Source organism: Perognathus longimembris, chromosome 9, assembly GCF_023159225.1.
Source record: "Perognathus longimembris pacificus isolate PPM17 chromosome 9, ASM2315922v1, whole genome shotgun sequence".
Classification (NCBI taxonomy): Eukaryota; Metazoa; Chordata; class Mammalia; order Rodentia; family Heteromyidae; genus Perognathus; species Perognathus longimembris.
In genome coordinates, this window is record NC_063169.1 from 62,424,227 (window position 1) to 62,451,687 (window position 27,461).

The window sequence follows — 27,461 nt, forward strand, 5'->3', positions numbered from 1 at the left end:
AAAAAAGTACTGGCTGGTGGGTGTGTACTGAGCATTGAACTCAGCTTCTGCTTGTTTTTTTTTTTTTTTTGTATGTATATGCTCAAGGCTGGCACACTACACTTGAACCACAGGTCCACTTCTGGTTTTATGCTAGTTAACTGGAAATGAGTCTCTCAAATTTGTCTGCTTAGGCTGACTTTGAACCTTGATTCTTGGATCTAAAGCTCCTGGAGTAGCTAGGAATTAACACATGTGAGCCAACAGTGCGTGGCCTGGCTGGTTTTTAAACAACTATATTTAAGCAAAATAGATGCAGCCAAGGGGAGGAAGGATTGCAAGTAAGAGGACAAAGGAAGGCATTTCATAGTGCCTTTCTGGTTGTAACTAGTACTTTTCATGAAAATAGTCCTTTGTCCTTATTGCAAAATAACTAATGAATGGTACAGGCATGTAATTCTAGCACTCAGAGAACTAAGTCCAGTCTGCACTACATAGTGAGACCATCTCCAAAACTAACAAAAGCATGTAAGAAGAAAGCCACAAAGTCTCCCGCAGTAACTTCCTTGTTCTGTACCTTATTAGGAAGTACCAGTTCTAAGACTCTAGTCTTTCTTCATCCATTAATCATAAGCTTATAGATTCAAGTGAGAAGAAAACTCGAGAGCGCATGACCTGTTGGAGAGGATGGGCTCTGCACTCGGGTTTCCCATCCCAGCCTCTCTCCTTTCCAGAAGGACTTGGACACAGCAAGCAACCCAGTCTCCTTGAGTCTTTTTTTTTTTTCTCCTGTGGTTGGGATACAGTAAGTTACTTTCGTGTAAGGAGTCATACATGGGAATCTTGCCTCAAATTTTATATCACTAACTGCTATTCCACTTACTACCTTTCATTAGGAATTTTCCTTTTCTCGCTTTTGGTATGCAAAAGAGAGCTTCATACTTACCAAGCAGGCCCGCTTCCATTTAAACCCATACTCCAGGCCATTTGGTAATTTTTTATACTATTGGCTGGCATGTTGGGCTCTCCTTTCTACTATAAATTAGTGTGCCTACAGTACAATAGCATTCCTACCTGCGCACAGCACCGCCTCTCATGTAGGCACAATACTCAGACATTTTCCTTCTTTAAATTTGAAGAGTCTTACTCTCCCAGAAAGACAAGCGAAGCTACCATAACACCAGGGGGGAAGGATGGGAATCTGTGCTTTATTTAGCTACTCCCCAAGAGAGGGAGGAACCATCATCTGTGTACTAACCTCTGGGATCACTGACATGGAAATCAGACAGTGCTAACAAAACTAATTTACCACTTTAAAAAATTGCCTTTATTCAGAATCATAAGAAATTTGTAAATGTTACCAGTATGAAAGTTTAAAAAAATATAGCACTCAGTGCAATGAAACACTACATTTAATTTTTCAGAGACTTAAGGCGGGCTTCTCACAGCGTACACGTGAGACGTCAGCATGATCCAAACTCAAATATCCACTTCTCGTATCTCTCGATGTCTGCTGCAGACACTGACTTAGACACCTTTTTTAAAGCTATTTCAAAATCCTCCATAGTTGTGGGCATGTGCATTTCTTCTCTGGAAAGATTTCTGATTTCTTCTGGGGTCAGGCCTTCAATACGCCTTCTCATTGCCATCAAGGATGCATCCCTATGTTTTAAGTTTAAAAAGCCACAAACTTATTTTGATTGAAGAAAAAATTATGCATGTATTATAAGTACACAAAGAATAAGCATCACAGGCACAAGAGATATATTAATTAGAAAGCTATTTTCTCTACATGAAGGAGAGATGAATGGGTATTGTGTAACTGCAGCTGTGTGTGAGGTAAAGAACAGGAGGGTCCTGGTTTGAAGCTAGCCTAAGCAAAGTAAAGCCATACAAAGAACAAGCTGGGTATGGTGGTGCATCACTATAATCCCAGCTATGCTGCAGATGGAGGTAGGAGAATCTAGGTCCAAGCAAAAAGACTGAGAAAAATAACAAGTAAAAATGCAACTGTACAGCAATTGTCTAGCAAGCTCAAAGCTCTTGAGTTCAATACCACTAAATAAAATATGATCGAGTCAGGTGATTTCTCTTTTGCCTCATTACTATATAACTTCACACTCAAGTACCTCTTCCCTTTATGTCTTGTCCTTAAGTGCAGCCACCACATTGGCAAGCGGTGGTGATTTAGCAGCTTCCCGAGTGCACATGTTAGAGACAGGAAGCTACTGCTAGGACAAGCTAGTTGAGCCAACTGGACTGGAGAGAGCTTTTTTTGTTTCTTACTGCTGTTCTCTCCACATTAGAATATGCTCACTGCACACAGGACAGTATGACTGCTCTCTGGGTATGCTAAGTGTTTTTCACAGTCATTTCCCATATAACAGTGCAGTGAAATGCACCAATAACTTTACATCTAAGCTAATTCTTTTACACAAATTATTCTAATAGTAGCTTTATGAACAGCTAGCTTTCAAATAAACTATAGATGCTTTACTCACATGCAAGATACCCAACTATCTTACCAGCACCTGCAACCCTAACAGAGCCTCAGCATGTAGCCAGCCTATCCTCAAACTCCAAATCTCTTATCTCGGCTTCCTGAGTGCATGGACCACCATACCATACCTGGCTTTACTCTTTATCTTACTGTGGAGTAAAAAACTTCATGACCGAAGTTTATACAAAATCCTTACTTCCCACATAATACATACCTGCACACATTGGTAATGTCCGCACCTGAATAACCTTCCATGTTTTCAGCTATACTTGTGAGGTTAACATCGTCAGCCAATTCCAGCTCACGCAGACTTATTCGTAGTAACTCCTCCCTGCCTTTTGCTAAAAGAAACACATTTAAGGTGTAAGCCATCAACATAAGCAGTGTTTTGTTTTGTTTTCTCAAATCTATTTTGTGTAAGTTGTTTTCTAATTTTTAGAATACATTTGCTTAAAATGTTGAGCTGTATTCCTCTCTGCACTTTAAATTACCTAGGAATATAAGGAAAGCCAGTCTACACTTGTCATTTCAAGGATGATTATTACCACAAGTGGGTTAACAGGAACTTTCAGGCATGATTCAGATGACAATAATACCTGATGGTAAAGGAATATAGATTCGTTTTTCAAGACGTCTTCTTAAAGCCTCGTCTATGTCCCAGGGGAAATTTGTGGCTGCCAGAACCATAACCATCTTGGAAGGGTCATCGTTCTCAGAGGCGCCTCCCACACCTGAAATGGAGTCAGGAGAGACAGCACCCAGTTAGCAACCTGCACGCAAGGGAAAATGAGGTTGTACAGTATGTGATGACGAAAAATAGATTAACTTTTTTCAAATATATACCCTTTCCTAAGGTCAACTTATCTGCATGCATTTCTACTTCAGTTCCATGGCTAAAAATGAGACCAGTAAATACAAACTCTCAAGGATATCCTCTGTATAACTATAATCCCTCGCATATCAATATGGTCAGTGTGCCACATTTACTCCCATCAATCTCTAGGCACTCTGTGGTCCATCCGGAGCTATGAGCACTGATTAAAAGCACTGGGTAAGTTAGCACTAGGCAGAAAGCAGGACACACTATCCTCCCACCCCAGGTCAACCCATGCAGAGATTTGTATCTACCATCCATCTGAACCAGCAGCTCTGCTTTCACCCTTCTGCTTGCTTCATGCTCCTCGGAAGTCCCTCGGCGACTGCAAATGGAATCTATCTCATCAATAAATATAGTGGCTGGCGAATAAAATCGAGCCTAAAGAAAGAAAATATGCAATATCAAGTTGTTTACCCCCCTTCCCATTTAGAAACGCTACGAGTTACCTGAGCAGAAAAGTCTGAGATTTTTTTTTATCTCCAATAAACTACTCAGAAAACGTCGGAAGTGGTAATGTGGCTCAAAGTGGTAGAGAGATAGCATTGGGTGAAAAAGCTAAGAGACAAGCACACCTAGGCCCCAAGTTCAAGCCCCAGAACCAAAAAAAAGAAAAAGGGAAGAAGGTGGCTGAAAGGCTACACACTGCTCCTTTCCCTACTGCCCTAATACTGGGAGACAAGGAAAAAACTAGAACCACCAAAGCACAGTTTCTCATGCCGATTTACACACTTAAACATCTGACAATTTGCTTCTCCCAACTATGGTAGGAAAATCCTCATAGATATTGGTGTTCTAAAGCTCAAAAAATTATAATCTGACTTTTTTGTTGTATTTTTGTGTCAGTCCTCAGGCCTTGAACTCAGGGCCTGGGTGCTATTCCTGAACTTTTTTTTCTCAAGGCAACCACTTGGGAGTCTCAAGTTCCACTTCCTGCTTTTGGGTGGCTAATTGGAGAGAAGAGTGTCAGGGATATTCCTGCCTGGGCTGGCTTCAATCCACGATCCTCAGATCTCAACCTCTTGGATAGCTAGGATTATAGCTCTTAAGTAGTTACAAGAATCAATTATATATGCTAATAGGTTTGAGACAACTCACATCATAAAATTCACAGTATGCATATTCACATTTACAATCTGTCACTAATGGCAAAGCATTTTCATTGGCTTAATGAGACCTCATAGTCCATCTTGCACACACAAGAATGGTCTATGGATCTATGTATTTCATATAAATGAAATCATAAATGTCCTTTTATATCTGTTTCTTTCACTTAGCATATTTTTGTTGTAGCATTGTAAAGCACCTAATTCCTTTTTTTTTTTAATTCCTTTTTTGGGGGCTTGAATTTTGGGCCTGGTTGCTGTCCCTGAGTGTCTTTGGCTAAAGGCTAGTGTTCTACCACTTAAGCCATGGTACTACTTTAGATTTTTCTTAGTAGTTTATTGGAGAAAGAGTCTCACAGACTTTCCTGCCCTGGCTGTCTTCAAACCATGATCCGCAGATCTAACCTCCTAAGATCTTAGCCTCTTGAGTAGCTAGGATTACAGGCATGAGCCACCAGCGCCCAGCTTCAGTTCATTCCTTTTTATGGCTGAATAGTATCCCTTAAGTTTGGTTTTGCTCCTCAACTGCATTTCTTGCTCAAAATAACAGGGAAGATTAATCTGATCCATTAAGTAATAGGTCTAAGTCAAGATTACCAATTAACCAACTGACAGGTCTTAGCTAAGATTCTATCCTTCTCTTGGGGTTGTAGAAACAATTATACAGTAACTAGAGCTTATTGTGAATCATATTAAAACAAATACTGAGAGTTAGAGAATCATTACACAAGGAAAATTACACCAAAAATGATGAGCAAGATGTCTAGAAAACAGAACTTAGATGAACAAAAAGCATGTTAAAAGTCTACAGTGGTAAGTGAACATTACAGACCCAAACATACAAGCATACCAGGTGTAACAGTTCTTTTCTTTCCTTTATTAGTATCAATTGTATAAAGTCATGAATTTCATTATGATATATTCACATACACAGACTTTGGTCATATTCCTCCATTACCTACACTTGTTTCCCCCTAGCCTATCCATTCTTGGGGCTATGACGTAGCCTTAGGATGCTATGAGAGGAACTAATTTGAAAACATTCAAATACTTAAATCCTTCTCTCTCTCTCTCTCTCTCTCTCTCTCTCTCTCTCTCTCTCTCTCTCTCTCACTCTCTCTTTCCCAGTCATAGGGCTTGAACTCAGGGCCTGAGTACATTTCCCTGGCTTCTTTTTGCTCAAGGCTAGCACTCTGCTACTTGAGCCACAGCGCCACTTCTGGCCTTTTCTATATATATGGTGCTGAGGAATGGAACCCAGGGCTTCATGTATATGAGGCGAGCACTCTACCACTAGGCCATATCCCCCGACCCCTACTTTCTTTTCCAGATGAAAGTTGGAATTCTAAGTCTTCAATTCCCTCCAAATCTGGTTTACTGTTTTTAAGACAGAGTTCTCACTGCTCACCTCAGCTGATCTCATATCTGTGACCCATCCTGTGTGCCTCAGTCTCCTAAGTCTATACTTGGATCACAGAGTATTCTACCAAACTAATTTAACTGCTTTTTGTGCCAGTACTAAGGCTTGAACTTAGGGCCTTGGGCACTGTCCCTTAGCTCTTTTGTTTGAGGCTGGCACTCTACCAGTAGAGCTACAGCTTCACTTTTTTGGTGGTTAATTGGCAGATTTTCTTGCCCAGGCTGGCCTTGAACTGTATTCCTTAGATCTCAGCCTCCTGAGTAGCTAGGATTATACACATGAACCACTGGTGCCTGGCCAATTGTGTTTTAAATAAAGGAGTCATTACTTAAGTTTTAGGTACTATGTATAAAATGTTTATTCTTCTGAAGAAATGGAGATAACTTTCATCAAAGTATCCAAGAAAGCCTCGTATACTTGAAGCTCTGGGTTCGATTCCCCAGCACCACATATACGGAAAATGGCCAGAAGTGGCGCTGTGACTCAAGTGGCAGAGTGTTAGCCTTGAACAAAAAGAAGCCAGGGACAGTGCTCAGGCCCTGAGTCCAGGGCCCAGGACTGGCAAAAAAAAAAAAAAAAATTATAGCTAAATCATGTACCAACATAATTTACATCAACAAAAATTAAATTTCAGGGGCTGGGGATATGGCCTAGTGGCAAGAGCACTTGCCTCGTATACATTGAAGTCCTGGGTTCAATTCCCCAGCACCACATATATAGAAAATGGCCAGAAGTGGCACTGTGGCTCAAGTGGTAGAGTGCTAGCCTTGAGCAAAAAGAAGCCAGGGACAGTGGTGCTCAGGCCCTGAGTCAAAGGCCCAGGACTGGCAAAAAAAAATTAAATTTCAGTTTGTTGTCAGACTGCACCCAAATTAATAAGATTAATTTTTTCAAGTACTAGGAATAGAATGGTCTGACCTCAAGTAGAGTCTACATGATATGCACCAAATTGGCTTGAGCTGAGTGGGTTTCTGACATCAAAAGTTTTTGACAAAACAACAAAAATTAGACAATTACATCTTTTGTGTGTGCTTGTTACCATGTCCTATGAAACTCTGGAGCTATTCACGAAATTTAAACAGTTTAATATATAGGCCTCAGGAGTAACTCAGCATTCACGCTGAAGCAAACTGGTAAGAGGTACCACCTATAGCATGCCATTAGTGCTCAGGTGTACAACCCAAAGTACATAGTGCAGAGGAATAGTGATTTCCTACTTAACCATGGTTAAGCTTGTTCCCCAGAAACTTCAGGGAAGCCAGCAAAAGTGCTTTGTTGTATCCTTCAAAACCTCACTATAAAGGGCTGGGAATGTGGCCTAGTGGTAGAGTGCTTGCCTAGCATGCATGAGGCCCTGGGTTCGATTATCAGCACCACATATACAGAAAAAGCTGGAAGGGGAAGCCAGGGACAGTGCTCAGGCCCTGAGTTCAAGCCCCAGGACTGGCAAAAAAAAAAACACAACACAAGAAAACCAACCTCGCTGTAAAAAATGCACGGCTAGGGAGAGAGCTCTTGCTTAGCTTGCTGAGGCCCTCAGTTCAGAGAAAAAAGCAAACTAACAAAAAATAGGCAACCTCTTCCTAAAGGAAATATTTTCATAACTATCATCCCTATAGAAATACAGGGTTATATTTAGAAAATACACCAAATGTTTCTTAAGCAGGTAATGTTGATAAGCCTTTGTATCCCACTTTGCATTCAGCAAGGAACTAGCTTGTTTTACCTTCCTAATGTTTCACAGGCAAACTGTTCCTTAATGGCCTCACAGAGCAACCAAGGCTCAGAAAAAGAGAAGAATTTTCCCACCTTTACCAGTTATAAACTACAATTACTCTTACTTAGCTACTTATGTTTTGTGGAGTGCCCAGCTATAATCAATATACTTTTCTCCACAAGCAATGAGCAAGTTGTTTTAAAATTATTGAACATATTCTCCATTGGATTCCTATTATGACGTGGACTATTGATAGGCTATTGAGAACCCGTACAAATTTATCTACTGGCTTATGGATTGTCCAAGAGGAGGGAGAAAGAAAATGAGACCTGAAACAGGAAGAAGCTTTTTTTCAGAAAACAGATAACCCAAATGATGAAGAGTTTCGTTGGCTTCTTTTACTCTGCATGCAGGAAGTACAGCCTCACAGTATTTGTACCATCCACTAAATTAGCCCATGTCTTAATCACTACATGATAGTGTTAGACTGTCCTCATACAAAGACACATCTTGGAGGAGCCACTGAAATCACTGAGGACCACTGCCAATGTCTGAAGTATGAAAGGGGTTGAATTTAATACAAATGACTACCACAACTTAGAAATTACATTTTTCCTACTGACACATTTGTGGGGTAAAATAAAGAAGAAACTCAAGATGCAAAGAAATGAACCCAAAGGGGCTGGGAATTTGGCCTAGTGGCCAGAGAGAGTGCTTGCCTCATACATGAAGCCCTGGGTTCAATTCCCCAGCACCACATATATAGAAAATGGCCAGAAGTGGCGCTGTGGCTCAAGTGGCAGAGTGTTAACCTTGAGCAAAAAGATGCCAGGGACAGTGCTCAGGCCCTGAGTCCAAGGCTCACGACTAGCCAAAAAAAAAAAGAGAGATGAACCCAAAGTCTGGGTCATTAACCTCAAGGCATTTGTACAGTGGTCTGGAGGTGATCTAAATTCCACAACTGCTTGTGATTCTCCATGTCATAACTAAGCTTCCTGGTTAAAAACATGTAATTACTTCAGACCCACAAATTAGTAATGCTGATCTCTTAGTGAGTATGGCCAAAAACTAGCAGATAGGGATTTACCTGTGGAGGAAAGGAGAAAGAAACTCAAGCTCCTCATGTTTATAAAGGTTGCTGACTTCGGAGCCACAGGAATCACTTAGGGCAGAATGTTGTCCTGCCTAGCCGATACACACTGGAGGAAGTTCCATTACAGCTCATTTTCTCCCCGTATAGAGGCAAAGAATCACTCTCAGAGCAGCCTCACTCACCATTTCAAACAGAAGACGAACAAGCTTCTCAGACTCCCCTCTGTATTTGGAAGTCAGAGTTGATGAGGAGACATTGAAGAATGTTGTCTTGCATTCTGTAGCCACTGCTTTAGCAAGGAGGGTCTTTCCCGTTCCAGGTGGACCAACCATCAACACTCCCTGTTGGGAATATAATCGTGTAAGCCATTCTTCTTTTGTAGGCTGTGCTTTCTAGATGGGAACTCTACCATTTGAACCAGGCCTCCAGCCTTTGGTTGCCTTAATGACTTTTTAAGTTTTTCTATGTGTGGTACTGGGGTTCTAACTTAAGATCTCACACTTGCTGGACACTCTACAACTTGTCATGCCCCCAGCCCACCATTTTTATTTTAGCTATCTTGTGGATAGAATTAGCACCTCTGGATATATTACTTACTAGTCTTTTTTTCTGATAAAAAGAAATTAGGTTTTTGTGAATATAGCTGTAATTTTATTTAAGAGACTTAAAAACTATTTGAAGTAGTCATCCATTAGCACTTTTCCAAATCTGAGATTTTTTTTTTTAGTTTCTTTTCCTATTAGCCCATGACATTATTTTGTTATTTACTTCTATCAGCCCATGACTTTAAAAAGTATTCACTAGATATTTCTCAAAAAAAAAATTTTTGTGTCCTAGGATTTGAATTCATGGTATGGGTAATATCCCTGAGCTTTTTTCCACTCAGTGCTAGCACTCTACTACTTGAGCCACAGCTCCACTTCCAGCTTCCTGGTGATTAAATGGAAATGAGAGTCTCATGGACTTTGCTGCCCCAGCCGGCTTCAAACCTCGATCCTCAGATTTCAGTCTCCCAGGTAGCTAGGATTAAAAGCATAAGCTACCTATGCCTAGCTATTTCTCAATTTATAAAGAACAATTCCAAAAATATACATTACAGGTTACAATATGACAAATGAAATGGAGTATTTTGTATTAGCTGACTAGGTCATATCTGAAAATGTATAGTCATTCTAAATCTGTGTACACTATTTGTAAGCATACTTATGTTTTTTCTTTTTCTGTTTGTGGATGATACTGGTGTTTTATGTTAGGGCCTTACACTTGCTAGACAGGCACTGTATACTTAAGCCATGCCCCAGCCCTTTTCTTAATTTTCAAATAGGTGTTACTTTTTGCTGAGGTCAGCCTGGACTATAATCCTCCTATTCACAGTTTCCTAGTGGCTGGTATGATATATCCATAGTACTGTACTCAGCTTTTAATTGGTTGATATGGGGGTCTCATAAAATACTTTGTCCGGGCTGGCCTTGAACTACAATACTCTCCATCTAAGTCTTCTGACTAGATAGGATTACAGGCGTGCATCACTGCCGACAGCTTTTACTAACTTATTTTTTTCTTTTGCCCATGCTGTTCTTCGACCACAATCCTTCCAATCTCTGCCTTTCAGGTAGCTGAGATTAGGGGCATGTGCCACCGTGTACTCTTCCAATGGCTTTTGTTGCAAATGAAACAAAAACAGCAGACACTTTTTAATTTAAATTTTCCTTACTCCACTTTCCCCAATATCAAGAAACGGTGGCTCTCTGCAGCAATTTATGGTCATTTACTCAGGTGGTACCAAAGACCAATAGACTTACTTTCCATGGCCTCCTAATGCCCTTAAAGAATTCTGGCATCCACATCGGTAACACCACAGCTTCCTTAAGCAACTTCTTAGCTTCTACTAAGTCAGCAATATCATCCCTGAAAGAGAAGATACTGTATCAACTAAGCTTGTAGGTTATATATTTGATCCTAGGTGTAGTCACTCTTGAGAATCACTACCTCCATGGGTTTACACTGCAGACAGGAGGTGAGCCTCCTCGAGCATTAGTAAACTATCACACTGTGGTGTGCCCTCCAGTACACACACAGAGCATACTCTCTCTCTCTCTGCAGTTCGTGGCGATCATGGTGTTCAGCCTAGCTCATGAGGACATAGACCCATACACATCCTTCTCCTCCTCCATTTTTCTTTGGGTAGTATGGGGTCAGAATTAAGGGCCTCCTCATGTAGCTAAGCCATGGCTTCTGCTTTCTGCTAATTGGAGCATTTCTGAGTCTAGATATTCAGACAATGTTCAACCTATATTATTTTAGCATCTCATTTTGAATACTTGCTCTCATGATGCTAATTCTATAACCCTCATGATTTAGAAACACTTTTAAAAATGAAGAAGAATAAGACTATAAAGCAGAGATGGATTGAAACTTTTTTTGTGCTGGTCCTGTGGCTTGAACAGGGGCTAGGCACTGTCCCTGAGCATTTTTGCTCAAGATTAGCTCTCTACCATTCTGGCTTTTTGGTGGTTAATTTGGAGATGAGTCTCACACATTTTCCTGCCCACGCTAGCTTTGAGGCATGATCCTCAGATATCAGCCTCCTGAATAGCTAGGATTGTAGGCGTGAGCCATCACTGCCTAGCTCTGAAACCCTGAGAGATAAATTCTGAAGCTAAAATCATCACAAATTAGTCTGAAGTCACCTCAACCATTAGAACACTACTACTGATATGTGTGGCAATTGTATTGCAAAAATGTGTCATTGTATAAATATGAAATACCAAAAGCTTCTCACATATAACTCAACTACACCTAGTTATCATTAATGTCTTAACACAAAATACCTAACTTTGTGGCAAAGTGAGCTTTTTAAATGCATTTTGAAAGATTACACATCTAATTAAATATGTTAAAATGCTGAAAATCAGTGCTCTAATGGGAAATAAACTGCTACTAGAAGCTATAAATAAGTAACATAAATACATCAAAATCACTACTTTACCACCAAAGGTTATCCCATAAAGAACATAAAATTTCTGTGCTCTTATTGCCATTTTGTATGTAATTTATTAATTAAAAAGCAAAAAAGAAAAAAACCTCAGGAAAAGAAGTAGAGTTTGAGTGGAAAAGTCCCATTTCGGGATATGTTCTGGAATACTACATATAGCTCTGCCCCCAAGAACAGAGCTTTAGCAAACACCCATATGTGCTTCATCTTCTATCTCCAAAAGCATAATCATACCCAGTTATTTTGTAATATAACTTACCATCGAACGTTGGGATTCTGAGAAATTATATCTCTTTCCAAAGCTTCTACTAAGTCCTTGTCATATCCTGTGCTATCAAATTTATTTGTCTCTGGTTCAGTAACTGCAGCAGGTGATTTGTTCTATGTCAGGAGAAAAAGAAAATCAAGAGCTTTGATTTTTTTAAAAATTGTATTTTGTTTCTATGAAACAAAATGGGATCAACTGATATTCTTTTCCTTTTACCTTTTTTGTTTTTGCTTTTGTGATTTGAACTCAGGGCTTCACACCTATCCTGCTGACACCCTACAACTTGAGCAACACCTAGCTTTTTGCTGGTTATTTTGGAGATGGAGTTTTGTAGACTTTTCTGCCCAGACTGGCTTCAAATTCTGATCCTTGGGATCTTAGCCTCCTGAGTAGCTAGGATTACAGAGGTAAGCCAGTAGTACTTGGTCTTCTAATTTCTGAGACAGTCTACTGTGTAACAGTTTAATTTCAAACAATCCTCCTGCCTCAGCCTCCTTAGTTCAGGGATTATAGATGTACTACCACACCAACTAGGAAAGAAAAAAAAGGAGTTCTACTGAAAACATATTTTTTTCTTTAGAAACCAGAATCTAGAAGAAAGTGGTACAGTATTTTCCCAAGTGTTCAAAGAAAAGAGCTAAAGGAAAAAACAAAAAATAAAATAAAAATTTAAAGAAAAGAGCTATCAACTCAGAATTCCATAGTCATCAAAAATAGAATTTGGGAGTCAGGTGCTGGTGACTCATGCCTATAATCCTAGCTACTCACTAGCTGAGATCTGAGGATTCTGATTTGAAGCCAGTCCAGGCAGTAAAATCCGTGAAACCCCTAACTCCAACAAACTACTCAGAAAAAGATAGAAGTGGCACTGTGGCTCAAGTGGCCTTGAGCACAAAGAGGCTCAGAGACAGCACCCAGGTCCTGAGTTCAAGCCCCAGGACTGGCAAAAAGAATCCTTTAAGAATTTATAGGAAATTAAAACATTCTTACATGAAAGAAAAGTAAGAGAAGTTTGTTATTCGGGGACTAGATGTGAAAGGACAAGCCTGGTGCCAGTGGCTCAAGGTCAGGCCAGGACAAGAACTGTTCTAGATACTCCATCTCAACCAACAGCAGGGTATGGTGGTAGGTACCCAGTGGCCTGTCACTGTTACGAACACAAGGAAGCACAAGTAGGAGGCTTGAAGCCCACACCTACATGGGTATGAAGTAGGCCTTACCTTGAAAATAACCAGCACAAAAAGGAGCTGGAGGTGTGGCTCAATGGCAGAGTGCCAGCCTAGCAAGTACAAAGCCTGGATTGAGTTCAAAACCCAACAGGGCCAAAAGGGAAAAAAAAATAGTGATAAAAGTTTTATAGTGGAAAGACCTGGCACATACCACCTTTACCAAGTAATAAAACTAATCACCAGTAATGACAAACGTCCAGGACCAGTACCAAAAGTGGGAAAAATGCTAGCATAGGTATAATTTGAGTAAGGTTTTATAACTCTGGGAAACTGATTACCAAATTTTGATGATAACTGTATCTAAAATCTTTGTAGTCTTCATTGTTTTTAATTTGGCTGTTTTTAAAGTATTTTTAAGGGCTGGGAATATGGCCTAGTGGCAAGAGCACTTGCCTCGTAAACATGAAGCCCTGGGTTTGATTCCCCAGCACCACATATATGGAAAACAGCCAGAAATGGCGCTGTGGCTCAAGTGGCAGAGTGTTAGCCTTGAGCAAAATGAAGCCAGGGACAGTGCTCAGGCCTTGAGTCCAAGGCCCAGGACTGGCAAAAAAAAAAAAAATAATAAAGTATTTTTAAGATTAAAAAGTAACTTTTCATTTATGCAAATCAAGAACATTTACCTTTTCCTCTCGTCCTTTATTCTGTTCTTTCTTTTCCCGACAGCGAACAGCTTTCCCTCTGTCATTGTGATGGTTTTGTGCGGATGGACGGTGAGCTCGGACGGCTGTGCTTGGGCGGTTACCATGTGGTTTAGAGTCGCTGTACTGGGGAGACTGACGTTTCCTAGGTCCTGGAGAAGGTCTGAACACAGATCATTAAAATCATGATCAAATCTGGCAGTTGCTTCAAATATGGATGAAGGCAAAAACTGAACACAAAACAGAACTGTCCAAACTTCAGGATGTTGAAATCTAAAATTTAAATCTGACATAACTGCTGTGGTAATTTAATAAGAAGAAAGCAGTATAGTTATAGTTCAGAAATAATTAAAGTAACGGTTACTTCTACTTAGAAAAAACATTGTTGTACACCAAAGATGAATGAAGTTTAGTCTGATTACTGGAAAAAAAAAAGAGAGAGAGAACAATTAACAGAGGAGAGTTGTATTAAAAAAAAAATCAAAATATAATAAAATGCTGAATTTACATTTATCCACTGGTATATGCAATCTAGTGTAATTTTATTTAAGTATCATAATTGTCACGTTTCAATTAATATTTTAATCATATTCTATAAGAAAAAAAATGATGTAAAGCTGGGTGCCAGTGGCTCACATCTGTAATCCTAGCTACTTAGGAGGTTGAGATCTAAGGATCATGGTTTGAAGCCAGCCTAGGCAGAAAAGTCCCTGTGAAACTCTAATCCCGAATAAACTACTCAAAAAAATCTGGAATTGGCATTGTGGCTCAAGTGATAGAGCACTAGCCTTGAACATAAAGAGACTCAGGGACAGTGCCCAGGCCCTGTCTTCAAGGCCCAGGACAGGCAAAAAAAAAGACATAAGCAATGTGGACACTTAAAAGAATTTGTGGAAGATGTTTCATGTGTGTGTATATATACAAATACATATATGTGTATTAATATATACACATATATACATATACATGTGTCTGTATATTTATTTCATCTCCAGTTCTGTGGCACAATTTCAGATTTCCAAATGTCTATAGGAGTCCTAGTAATGGGCCATTATTTCCACTACTTCCTGCTCAGGCACAAAACTATATTTACACCAAATTTTTTTCTTGAAATAGGTCCCAAAGTCATACAATATACAATTGCAAAAGAAAAAAAAGCTATAATAGGACATTTCAGTAAATACTTTCCTCCAAGCCCAGCTTCTCTGCCATCTAGTCCTGATCCATATAACCACTGCTATCAATTCTCGGAGTAGCTGGCTTCACTTACCTTCGTTCCACAGGTACAGGCAAAGACCAGACTTCTCCTTCAGAAGCGGGAAGGTCATGCTGTGCAGCTTTCAAGGGAGTGCTATCTAGTTTAAAGCTCTCGAGCGTTTTCATTATATCCTTAACATGTTTAGCTTCCACATTTATTTCCTGCCAAACCTGGTATCAAAGAGTAAAGCTCTTTAGATTTCTTTAATATATATCAACCAAGATTAAACTAGCGTTATTTGTTAAAGATGTTAGAAATTTCTATTTTGATAAAAGCATACCCACACGTTCTGTCAAATTTTTAATAATGGGTAATTTCTTTGTTTTCAACTGAAAAATTAACTCTAATAAAACAAGTTAAGGCTGGGAATGTGGCTTAGTGGTAGAGTGCTTGCCTAGCCACATAAACAGAAAAAGTCGGAAGTGGCATTGTGTCTCAAAAGTGGTAGAGTGCTAGCCTTGAGCACAGAGAGGCTCAAGAACAGCGCCCAGGCTGAGTTCAAGCCCCAAGACCAGAAAAAAAAAAAAAAAAAAAGTTAAATATCCTGGGTAATTAAACTGTGACTGACTTACAGCTCTTAAATTGCGTAATAAATTGAAGTTTGTCCAGAGTGATAGCATATGCCTGTAATCCAAACCAACACACAGGATGAGACAGAACAAGAACCTGCTGAAAATGTATCCCTATGCCTGTAATCCCAGCTACTCAGAGATCTAAGGATCACAATTCAAACCCAGACCAAGCAGGAAAGTCCATGTGACTCTTATCTCCAGTAAAATACCAAAAAAGCTAGAGGTGTTGAAGTGGCTCCAGTGGCAGAGCACAAAAAGAATGCCCAGGCCCCGAGTCCTAGCTCCAGGATCAGGAAAGAAGAAAGAAAGAAAGAAAGAGAAGAGAGAGAGAGAGAGAGAGAGAGAGAGAGAGAGAGAGAGAGAGAGAGAGAGAGAGAGAGAGAGAGAGAGAGAGAAGAGAGAGAGAAAGAAAGAAAGAAAGAAAGAAAGAAAGAAAGAAAGAAAGAAAGAAAGAAAGAGAGGAAGAAAGAAAAGAAAAAATAATTAGCTGTGAATTTATAGCTCTGCAACCCTTGATGGCTTTTATGCTTCCTAACTTTTCCTTTTTCAGACAAACACTCTCTGTGGACCCCAGTTTGAGATTGTGAATCTTAATTTGAGATCCTTTATCAAAGTACATTATATGCATGTATGTAAATGTCACAACGAAACCCATTTATACAATTAATTAATGCCAAAAAATACTTTTTAAGTAAACTGATAACAGTAGCTAACACCTGTAACTCTAGTTACTTGGGAGGCTAAGTTCTGAAAATTGAGGTTAGAAGCCAGTCTAGGCAGAAAAGTCTAAGGAACTCTCTCTCCAATTAACCAGCAAAAGAGCTAGGCTGGAGGTATAGCTCGAGTAATAAGAGTGTCAGGTCATGCTGTCATTCAGCAAAAAACTGAATGAGAACATGAGGTCAAGGCCCTGAGTTGCATGCATTTGCACACACAGACACATGCACACTGCACGCACACACACAAAATTATTAGACCCAGATAATTAAAACAGACAGGGCTCATAATACTATTGAAAGTAAAAGGGACTGTTACTAATATAAATTTCAAGCACTATACACAGTTCCATGTGATAAATCATATACTCGGTGTATGTGTGTGTATGAAACATGAACAATGGAACTAAATCTTCTTGTGAATACTTAAACCATTAACATATGCGACGGACATGATTCTTACCTGTTGCCATTTCTGCTGGAGGTATGTATCTTTGACCGAGTATAGATACTTGCTCATTTGGTCAAGAACTCCCTGATAATACACCATTGCAGAGTCATAGTTTCCCAGCAACGCATATTCACGAGCCAATTTCACATTCTCACTAATCATAAGTAGACTCATACTCCACTGTACACTACAAAACAAAGAAGGAAAGAAACATTTTTATACACACAGAAATATGTACCACAACAATTTTTTTTCAAAGCAGATTTATCCGGGCTTCCTCAAGAAACAACATACAGGACACTTTCTGCCTCTAGACACATAGCATTTCTACTTCATAAAGAAATATGTGGGCTGGGAATGTGGCTTAGTGGTAGAGTGCTTGTGTCACATGCATGGAGCCCTGAGTTCGATTCCTCAGTTCCACATAAACAGAAAGAAAAAAAATATGTTTTTTTAGTTCTCACAGTCATCTATCTTCTGAATTCCTCAGTTCAAAATAAATATTTCCTTGGGTAAAGTCCTCTGACAGGACTTTCATCTTAAAGTATCTGTCTATAGTCACTCTATATTTATAGCCTTCTCTCTACTAGACTAAGTTTTCAGTCTAAGTCCTAATCATCTACCATGAGTTTTTAAAACAAAACTCATTTTTCTACCTGACTCAGTTTCTCTGGATGAACCCATAAACTAAGTTTAATTTCATTGGATTTTTCCTGAATTTCAATTTTATTTTTCACAGGATTTCTATCTTTAATAAATTCCTCTTTCATATCCTGCACTGTCTTCCTTACTTCATTCACCCGTTTATTCTCTTAGAATTAATTCAAGTGTTGTTTTTCTTCCTGTAGGTTGTGTCCTTTTTAATTTCATTGATTATAGTTTTATAATCATTCTTTTTTATTTCCTTGGGACTTCATTACTTCATTCACTTTATTATCACTAGAGTCTGTAGCTTTTTTTTTTTTTTTTTTTTGCCAGTCCTGGGCCTTGGACTCAGGGCCTGAGCACTGTCCCTGGCTTCTCTTTGCTCAAGGCTAGCACTCTGCCGCTTGAGCCACAGCGCCCCTTCTGGCCATTTTCTATATATGTGGTGCTGGGGAATCGAACCCAGGGCCACTAGGCCATGTTCCCAGCCCACTAGAGTCTGTTACATGGAATTGATGGCTTTTGGAGAAGTTGTCTCTCTTTTCTTTCATATTTCTAAGTTTCTGCACCAGAATTTGCATATATGAGGCCAAGTCAATGATAGGAAGTTTTAATCACCTCTAGTCTTTTAGTTGAAGGATGGCAAGACTAGTAGTAGCAGGATTAATGTACAGTTTCTGGTACCAAGTGTGAAAGCACACACTTATAATCTGAGCATTTGGGAATCTGAATTCAAGGCCAGATTACGTGGTGATAGCACACTACTTGGCAAAGTTTATTCTTTCTGAACGTTTTACACATGAGAAGCTTGTCTGGTCTTTGCAGTTAGAATGCTATGGATATGTGGTTATGGACACAAATATAACACTAGAAGTAGCTTCTTTTTTTTTTTTTCTCCAAGTCCTGGGGCTTGAACTCAGAGCCTAGGCCTGTCCCTGAGGTAGCATTCTACCATTTGAGCTACAGCTCCGCTGCATGTTTTGAGGAGGGCAGTGATTACCCTTGCGGCTATGAGAATAAAAGCAACTTCAAAACAGTGGTGAATGAGCTGCTGGGGTTACTTGTAACAGATGACATATTCCATTTACAGAGTCAAGTCTTCAGTTAAACAATGAAGACGGTTCTTGTTTTGCTTTTGCTTTTTTCCCTCCCTCCCTCCCTCTCTCTTTCTTTTTCTCTCTCTCTCCCTTCCTTCCTTCCTTCCATCCTTCCTTCCTTCCTTCCTTCCTTCCTTCCTTCCTTTTTTTGGTGCCAGTCCTGGGGCTTGAACTCAGGCCCTAGCACTGTCCCTTAGCTTTTCCACTCAAGGCTGGCACTCTACCACTTGAGCCATAGCTCTATATCTGGAGTCTCACAGACTTTCCTGCCTGTGCTGGCTTCTAACCTCATCCTCAGATCTTAGCCTCCTGAGTAGCTAGGATTACAGGCGTGAGCCACTGTGCCTGGTAGGTCTAAGGTTTTGCCTTAACCACAAAGACAAGATAGTTCAGTCCATTTCCTGACCTTCAACACTCATACCCCTTGATCCTCAGCACATCCTTATCAAGCTAAGATTACTGCTTGATCCCCACTTAATTCCGTCTACTCTGGAGCCATCCGGAGGGACACTCTCTGGCCAACAGTGTTGGACAAGCTAACTGGGGACAGTTTTGTAAGTATAGAGACTCTGGCTGGGCTTGGATATGAAGCCGCTCATTTTTTCTTCTCTTTTCTTCAACAGACTCCCTCCAGATCTGCCTTCCTTTTCTTCCACTTAAAAAAATAAAATATTCAATTGTTACTTATATATACTTGATCTTCACTTTTTTTTTTGCCAGTCCTAGGCCTTGAACTCAGGGCCTGAGCACTGTCCCTGGCTTCTTTTTGTTAGCACTCTACCACTTGAGCCACAGCGCCACTTCTGGCTTTTTTCTATATATGTGGCGCTGAGGAATAGAACCCAGGGCTTCATGTATAGGAGGTGAGCACTTTAACACTAGGCCATATTCCCAGTCCTCACTTTTTTTTTTTTGATAGCCAGGATTCAATCGCTTGTGTGTTTTGAACCTCCCTTTTTAACCACATAAAATTCCTTAGCAGCCAAAGAACTGAAATTTTCCTAAGAAATACAAATGTAAAAATCAGTCCAATGCCACATTATAACAAAAGACCGGAAAAACCCTTGGCTACCAAAGAAACAATGTGTTTACAGATATATTATCACAGTACTCTTAGCTCACCAAAGGCCAGAGAAAAACAATTCTTTCAGTCTATGCCTGAAAGGCACTATATTTAAGTTTTTATGAAATCTTAGGCTGGATTTCACCAATACCAATATTATAACGACCATAGGTCATTCATACAAGAAATATTTAAGCACCACCACCTTAGTAGCAAGGAATTTCATTCAAGAAAAAATGAAGACAAAAGTAAGCTAAAGACAAAAATAAGGCAATTAAAACATGAAATCCAGTGGAAAGTATCATCAATTTACTTTAGAGGTTTTTCTTTGCTATAAAAGAAACAAGCCTAGAATGTTATTAAAGTGCAAACTAGAAAAAAAATCAGCTTCACTGTTGGAAACCTAAAAATGCTTTAAAAATACTTATCTAAAATGTGTATTTCAAAAATTAATAATAAAAATCCAATCATGCAGGCTGGACACCAGTGGCTCAGGCCTGTAACTGTAAGGTCTACCTCCAGGAGGGCTCCAGGCAGATTCCTCCCCCCAACCCTTTAAATCTCTGCCCAGTTTCCTAGGTAACTGGCACACCTAGAAGCAGTTACCTCCCCTTCTTGAGATCACACCCTAATCCCCCTGGACACACCCTAGACTTGGACACACCTCCCTGCCCTAGATAAGGCATCACCCCACGTGCCTTGGATTTTGCAGGCCAGCAGTTGGGCAGAATAAAGATCTCTGCTGAGCCTCCGCCTCCCCCCGCACCCGACCCCAGTGTTCATCATCGGCTATTTTACTAACTCTTACAGAACCTAGTTACTCAGAAGCTGAGATCTGAGGAGGATAGCAGTTCAAAGCCAGCTTGGGCAGAAAAGTCCCTGTGAGACTCTAATCTCCAATAAACTACTCAGAAAAACTGGAAGTGGCACTGGAGCTCAAGAACACAAAGAGGTTCAGAGATAGTGCCCAGGCTCTGAGTTCTAGCCCCAGGACCAGCAAAATAAATAAATAAATAATCATGCACTGGTCATGAGAGGTCAAGTATATAATCTCAGCCACTCATGAGGTGGAGATCAGAAGAGTGGAGGTTTTAGGCCAGCCAACAAAAAAGTTTTGAGACACCCATCTAAACGAGCTGGATGGGCACAGTGGTGGCCCCTGTGATTCCAGCTACTGGGATAGGCCCAGGCTGATCTCGGAGGGAGAACGCTAGACCCAAAATTACTTAAGCAAAAAGGACTGGGGGTATGGTTCAAGGGGTAGCAAGCTAGCAAACCCAAACCCCTGGATTCAAATGCCAGTACTGCCCCAAAACAAAGAATAACCTTGCCACCTCCTGAAGCTATTACAATAAAACACCCAGTGACTTTCAAGGTAACAATAGGCTGAAAGCAATTTTACAAGATGATCGATCATCTCTGGGATATGAAAACCAGATGCTAATTTACATTAAAAAGTTGCAGAATACCTTCAAGGCTGTCTACAGGAGGCCTATTACTGACTTTATAAATGTAATTGCTTTTTGAATAGTGGATGACATGGAGCTTTACGTAACTCCTCATGGTCTAACAACGTTGAAAGTTGATGAGCCAGCACTGTTTTTGTTTTTGCTTTGTTTTTTCAAGGCATAACGTAGGCTTACGTCGCCAATGTTCGCATGAAACAGAGCTCGCTCTTTATATCCCGGCCTAAGAATTGACTGATTGCAAACATCATCTCCTTCGGTGGAGAAAATAGGGCCGGACATGGAGACATTGAAGCCCACAAGAACATCGCAAGAGGGCGGATTCTAGCAAGGAGCAGCCAAAAAGACCAGCCCTGGAAACACCTGGCGACGCCCCCAGGCGGAGGGGCAGCGGCCCGCGCCCGGCAGGTGCGGCCGGGCAGGGCGGAGGGGCTGTGTCACCCGAGCCGCAGGGACCGAGCTCCGGCCGGCCGGCCGGGGCAGCCCGCACGGCGGGCCACCAGCGTCCCCGGGGCCCGGCCGCCATCCGGGGCCGCGTCCCACAGCACTCACCTAGGGAGGCCGAGACGCCTCGGGAAGCCGCTCCCAGCCGGGCTTCGGGCGGCGGCGGGGAAGGACGGCCAGCTCAACCTCCACCGCCGGCTCCAACCGACAACTGCTAGCTAGTCCCGACCTCCCGGCGCCGCCAAGCTCCGGGAGAATTTGAAGTCCAATCCACTGGAATGACTTCCGGTGCCGAGGGGCCCGCCTCCGCCACTCAGGCGCACACTGGGCGACGCGCCCCGGGAACGAGCACGTCCGGCCGGCGGCGCGAGCGCGCAGGCTAGAGGCGAGGGGGCGTGGTCTTCAGAGGGGGCCCTCCAGGGGGCGGGGCCAGTGTCCCAGGGTGCGCCTGCGCACTTCGTACGGCCGACTGGTGCGCGGGGCGGTGAGCTGGGTGTACACGTCTGACTTTGCCAGGTGCCTTCTGCTTTTCCCCCCCACCCCACCCCACCCCGCGCCCCACCGCGCTTGACTTCCGCCAGACTCCTCAGGGGTTAGGAAGTCAAGGTCTGGGGTGCAGGTGAGTGAGTGCCCGGGATCGAAGCGTTCCTTTGTGACACGGGCGGCTTTAGAACCCCGCGGTCAAGGGTGGGTGGGGGCCGCGGCCGCCGGGCCCGCGGCGTCCCCCGGGGTAAAATAGAGATTCCGGGGCGTGCAGCCGCGGCCGCCACGTCACTACCTTGAATTCGGGGGGGCGGGGGCGCCCCGACCTTCTCAAGAGGGCCGCAGCTGTCAAGGGACGGTGTTTGAGGGTTTACTGATGGGTGCTGAAGCCCTTGCCCCGGGCGTGCTCGGGTCTGCATCCTCTGTCTCCCCCAATGCGATGGAGGGGGTGGGGTGGGGGGCCGGGGGTGGGGGGACCCAGGCAGGCAGACACCTCTCCCCTTGGGGAGTCAATGTTAATTAGCTTTGTCACCCAAAGTAGAAAGCAATGGTTTGGCTGCCGTGGATAGTGTAGCCCCCCCTCCCCCGGGCTCCATGCAGATGACCCTCCCCCGCAGAAGTCTGCACCCCAAACCTCTGTCACCTAGGTAACCGGCACACCTGGAGGCGGTTACCGGCCCCTTCTCCCACCTGGCCACACCTCCCACCTTTTCCTCTCTTTCCTGTCCTCTCCGTCTCTCCATCTCTGTCTCGCTCGCTCTTTTTCTCTCCTTTACCTCTTTCTCTCTTCCTCCTTCTGCTCTGCCTCCCACGGGGCTCCATCTTGTGTGGGATGGCAGTTTGCTCTCCTCCACCCCCCTCCCCCAAAATAAAATAAAGTCCTTTCTGCCTGAACCTTGTGGCCGGTTTCCTTTCCCGGCGAACCTTGCAGATAGGAACTCTTATTCCAAGAACACAGAAACATATAATCGGTATAAAATTGGGGATACAAAAAAAAAAACCAAAACAACAACTTAGGGAAAATAAAACTCAGGGAGGTTCAAATTAATTACCCTAATTAGAAAATTTCACCTTTTATATGAATGTAAAGGCATGCTAACTTCGAAACCCAATCTGTGGTTTAAAAACTCCTCTAAGGGGGGGGGCTGGGGATATGGCCTAGTGGCAAGAGAGCTTGCCTTGTATACATGAGGCCCTGGGTTCAATTCCCCAGCACCACATATACAGAAAACGGCCAGAAGTGGCGCTGTGGCTCAAGTGGTAGAGTGCTAGCCTTGAGCAAAAAGAAGCCAGGGACAGTGCTCAGGCCCTGAGTTCAAGGCCCAGGACTGGCAAAAAAAAAAAAAAAAAACTCCTCTAAGGGGCTGGGAATATGACCTAGTGGTAGAGTGCTCGCCTTGCATACTTGAAGCCCTGGGTTCAATTCCTCAGCACCACATATACAGAAAACGGCCAGAAGTGGCGCTGTGGCTCAAGTGGCAGAGTGCTAGCCTTGAGCAAAAAGAAGCCAGTGACCGTGCTCAGGCCCTGAGTTCAAGCCCCAGGACTGGCAAAAAAAAAATCCCCAAAACAAAACCAAACAACAACGGAAACCTCTAAGGACACAAAATGGATAGGTATAGTATGGTTCCATTTCTAGGAAATGGTAGGAGAGGTGAATCTGTATAGTAAATAATCAATATAGTAAGTAAATAACATAAGCATGTGGTACCTTGAGGCAAAAATCAGGAGTTGAATGAGGCTTAATTGGTTGCAAGGAGACAGGAAATATTTTATAGGGAAATTTTTTTTAATTAGCATGCCTTGGTTGTACAACAGGATTTCATTGTAACATTGTGACTACACTTGTATTCAAATTAAAGTCACATTCCATCACTCCCCCTTATCTCATTCCTATCTTAAGGCAATTCAACATCCATGTATAATGTGATCAATTTTAAAAAATAAATATATTTCATTGTTCTTTTGTCATTCATGCAAAACTAACCATCCTCATCCACCCTCTGCCTTCCTCTTCCTACTGGTACCCATGCTCCTAATAGAGCCTATCTTATATTCCTGTTATTCAATTTATTTTGGTGTATCGTAAGTGCACCAAGAGTTCTTACCTTGGTATTTCATATGTGCATATATTTTGCTCTGAACAACTCTTTCTACTGCTTTCTTTCTCCACCTCACAAATTAACAGCTTTCATTAAGGTTAATGAGTAATAGCTTCATTAAGATACTGTATGCTTGGGCTGGGAAGGTGGTGTAGGGGTAGAGTGTTTGCCTAGCATGCATGAAGCCCTGGGTTCAATTCCTCAGCACCACATACACAGAAGCAGGAGGAAGTGGTGCTGTGGCTCAAGAGTTAGAGTGCTAACCTTGAGCAAAAAGAAGCCAGGGACAGTGCTCAGAGCCTGAGTTCAAGTCCCAGACTGGCAAAAAAAGATACTGTATGCCCTCTTCATACACAGTTGTAATATCTTTTGAAGTTACTTACCCTCTATTGTTCTTTCTTTCTCCCTTTTCCCTCACCCAAAAGTAGTCCCTTAGTGTTAGAATAATGTTCTCTCTCTATATATGTATATACAGGTATATGTATGAATGTATGTGCTTGCATTTACATGTAAATATACAACCTATATGTGTGTGTACATGTGCATGCATATGTTCATGTGCACATGTGTGCATAGGTGTATACACATACACATATTTTTCAATTTAATTTCTTTTTTCAGGACTTAGTAGTTTTCAGTGTAGATGTCCTTTACCCTTTGGTCAAGTTAATACCCAGATATCTTACTGTTTTTGACGTTATTTTGAATGACATTATAGAAAAGCTACTAGGTTTTGAATGTTGATTTTATATCCTCTATGTTTCTGAAGGTTTTTGTCAGGTCTAGAAGTTTTTTAGTGAAGTCTGAAAAGTACAGGATCATTTTATCTGCAAGTAGGAATAATTTGACCTCTTCCTTTCCTATTTGAATCCCTTTTATTTCTTTCTCCTTCATTGCTCTTGCTAGGGATTCTATTACCATTTTTAGTAAGAGTGTGGAGTGTGGATATGCTTGTCTCAGGTGTAACTTTCAGGATAAATGATTTGTTTTCCCTCTCATGGATATGATGTTGACCATTGGTTTGTCATGTATAATCAAGTTCAGGTTCGTTCTTTTTATTCTTAGTTCCTTTAGAGCTTCTATAATAAAAGGATATTGAATTCTGTCAGTGGCTTTTTCTGTTATCAGTTGAGAGGATTATATGATTTTTGCTCCATTGCACTTCCCTCCCACCCCCAATCCTGGGGTCTAAACATGCTTGTTTGCTCCTCCCTGACACTCTTCTATTTGAGCTTTGTCTTCAGTCCAGCTTTTGCTTCCTCAGATCTCGGCCTCCTGAGAACCTAGGATAACAGGTGTTAGCTACTGGCACGTAACACATTTTACAAAAATGTTTGTCTAACCATTCTAGCATTTTTGGAAGGAAACCAACTTAATCATGGCTTATGATCTTTTTAATATGATGTTAAATTCAGTTTGAAGAAAATGGAGAATATTTACATAAATCTTCATCAAACAGATGGGTTTATAATTTTTCCCCTTCTGTGTGTCTACATCCTGCAATGTGTAATACTAGCTTCATGGAGTGAATTTGGTAGGGTTTCTTTCCTGTTTATTTCATGAAAGCATTTGAGAAGCATTGGTATTAGTTCTTCTGTGAAGGTCTGAAAGAATTTTCCATGAATCTTATCAGGTCCTGGGCTTTTCTTCATTGGAAGACTTTTGTTATTTTTTGTGAGTCCTGTGGCTTGAACTCAGGGCCTGGACACTGTCTCTCCCTGGCTGCTATTGTTCAAGGCTAGCACTTGAGCCACAACACCACTTCTGGCTTTTGTTGTATATGTAGTACTGAGGAATTCATGTATGCTGGGCAAGCACTGAACCAGTAGGCCACATTCCCAGCCCTTTTGGTACCTTTTCGACCTCATCTTTATTAAGTGGTTTATAAAAAACTTATATAAAGTTTTTTAGTCTTCATTAATTTCTGCCCTGATGATTTTTATTAGCATTTCTTTGTTTTTTGTTTTGTTTTGTTTTGTTTTTTGTATTTTTTTTTTTTTTTTTTTGCCAATCCTGGTGCTTCGACTCAGGGCCTGAGCACTGTCCTTGGCTTCCTTTTTGCTCAAGGCTAGCACTCTGCCACTTGAGCCACAGCGCCTCTTCTGGCCTTTTCTATATATGCGGTGCTGAGGAATTGAACCCAGGGCTTCATGTGTACGAGGCAAGTGCTCTTGCCACTAGGCCATATTCCCAGCCCCGGCATTTCTTTCTTGTATAAGAAGGGTCTCATTGTGACATTCTCACATACATAAACACTGTATACCAATCTTGCTGCCCCTGGTTAAAACCATTTCAATAACTTTCAATGTTCTCTTTTCCTAAGAACATAGACCATTATCTGTCCTCATATTATTTCTATTTGTGAATTTTGGCTTTGCCTTGTTCCTGGGTTTCTAGAAGCTTGGGGTAGACTGCTGAGAATGTGTACTGTACAGCTACAGGATGGAATACTCTGTAGATTTCTAAGTCCATATGTGACCTACGGTATCATTTAGTTGAGGGTTCTTTGTTGATTGTTTTTGTTTGGTGATATGAATATCTATTCATGCATGGGGAATTGAAGTCTTCCCCTGGGGTCTATCAGTAGATATAAATCCAGAAATGTTGGTTAAGTTATCCTAGAAATTTCATTATTTGGTGTCTATGTTCGTTGTATTGCTCCTCATGAATCATTCTTTATAATAATATGAAGTAATCTTTGTCTGTTCATTTTAGTTGGAAGTCTATCAGATTTAATCATAGCAACTCCTGTCCACTTTTGAGGTCCACTTGCTTAAAAACTCTTTCCATTCTTTCGCTCTAAGCTTTTGTCAGTGATAGGTATTTATTATAGGCAACAAATGGTTGGGTCCTGCTTTTCTAATCTAAGTTGCTATTCTACATCATTTAACTGAAAAACTGAGACTACTAATAGTCAATGTTAATATAGAATGATATGCTGTATTTCCCACCCTTTTGATACTTGCCTGTTTTCCATTCCTCCCTTGCTAATTTACTCAAAACTAGGGTTAGAACCAAGGCAGTGTTCATAAAAGGAAGAATGGATAATAGAGCAAACCAGCCTTTTCATTAGTCAATCATTCTAGGAGCTAGGCTGAGTACTCAGGAAAACATTTTTGTTTTTCCAAACTCAGGGGGAACAACTCAATTCAGATTTTTTTTTTTTTTTTTTGGCCAGTCCTGGGCCTTGGACTCAGGGCCTGAGCACTGTCCCTGGCTTCTTCCCGCTCAAGGCTAGCACTCTGCCACTTGAGCCACAGCGCCGCTTCTGGCCATTTTCTGTATATGTGGTGCTGGGGAATCGAACCTAGGGCCTCGTGTATCCGAGGCAGGCACTCTTGC

General features: G+C 41.4%; 1 protein-coding gene across 2 annotated transcripts; it reads right to left on the reverse strand.

Moving 5' to 3' along the window:
• Positions 1-1,283: 1,283 nt before the first annotated feature.
• On the reverse strand, positions 1,284-21,760 carry Katna1 (katanin catalytic subunit A1). 2 transcript variants are annotated; one of them, XM_048354270.1, is made up of 11 exons: positions 21,643-21,760; positions 16,832-17,006; positions 15,093-15,250; positions 13,805-13,985; positions 11,944-12,065; positions 10,492-10,597; positions 8,872-9,030; positions 3,608-3,734; positions 3,076-3,210; positions 2,694-2,820; positions 1,284-1,641 (listed from the first exon to the last, which is right to left on the reverse strand). In XM_048354270.1, exons 2-11 carry the CDS (start codon positions 16,991-16,993, stop codon positions 1,443-1,445), a joined length of 1,476 nt encoding a protein of 491 aa, XP_048210227.1. In that variant the 5' UTR covers positions 16,994-17,006; positions 21,643-21,760; the 3' UTR covers positions 1,284-1,442. The 2 variants fall into 2 exon arrangements, with proteins under 2 accessions (XP_048210227.1, XP_048210229.1); XM_048354272.1 differs by lacking the exon at positions 21,643-21,760 and having other exon boundaries at positions 16,832-17,009.
• Positions 21,761-27,461: the final 5,701 nt, after the last annotated feature.

What these genes read in the sequence shown, in the direction of transcription:
- Katna1 (XM_048354270.1), bottom strand. Translation starts at nt 16,993, where the DNA reads ATGAGTCTACTTATGATTAGTGAGAATGTGAAATTGGCTCGTGAATAT. An exon ending in CCTGTACCTGTGGAACGAAG is followed by an intron (nt 13,986 to 15,092) that starts GTAAGTGAAGCC and finishes ATCTGTGTTCAG; the next exon opens with ACCTTCTCCAGGACCTAGGA. An exon ending in TTCGTCTTCTGTTTGAAATG is followed by an intron (nt 3,735 to 8,871) that starts GTGAGTGAGGCT and finishes TTCTTTCTTTAG; the next exon opens with GCTCGATTTTATTCGCCAGC.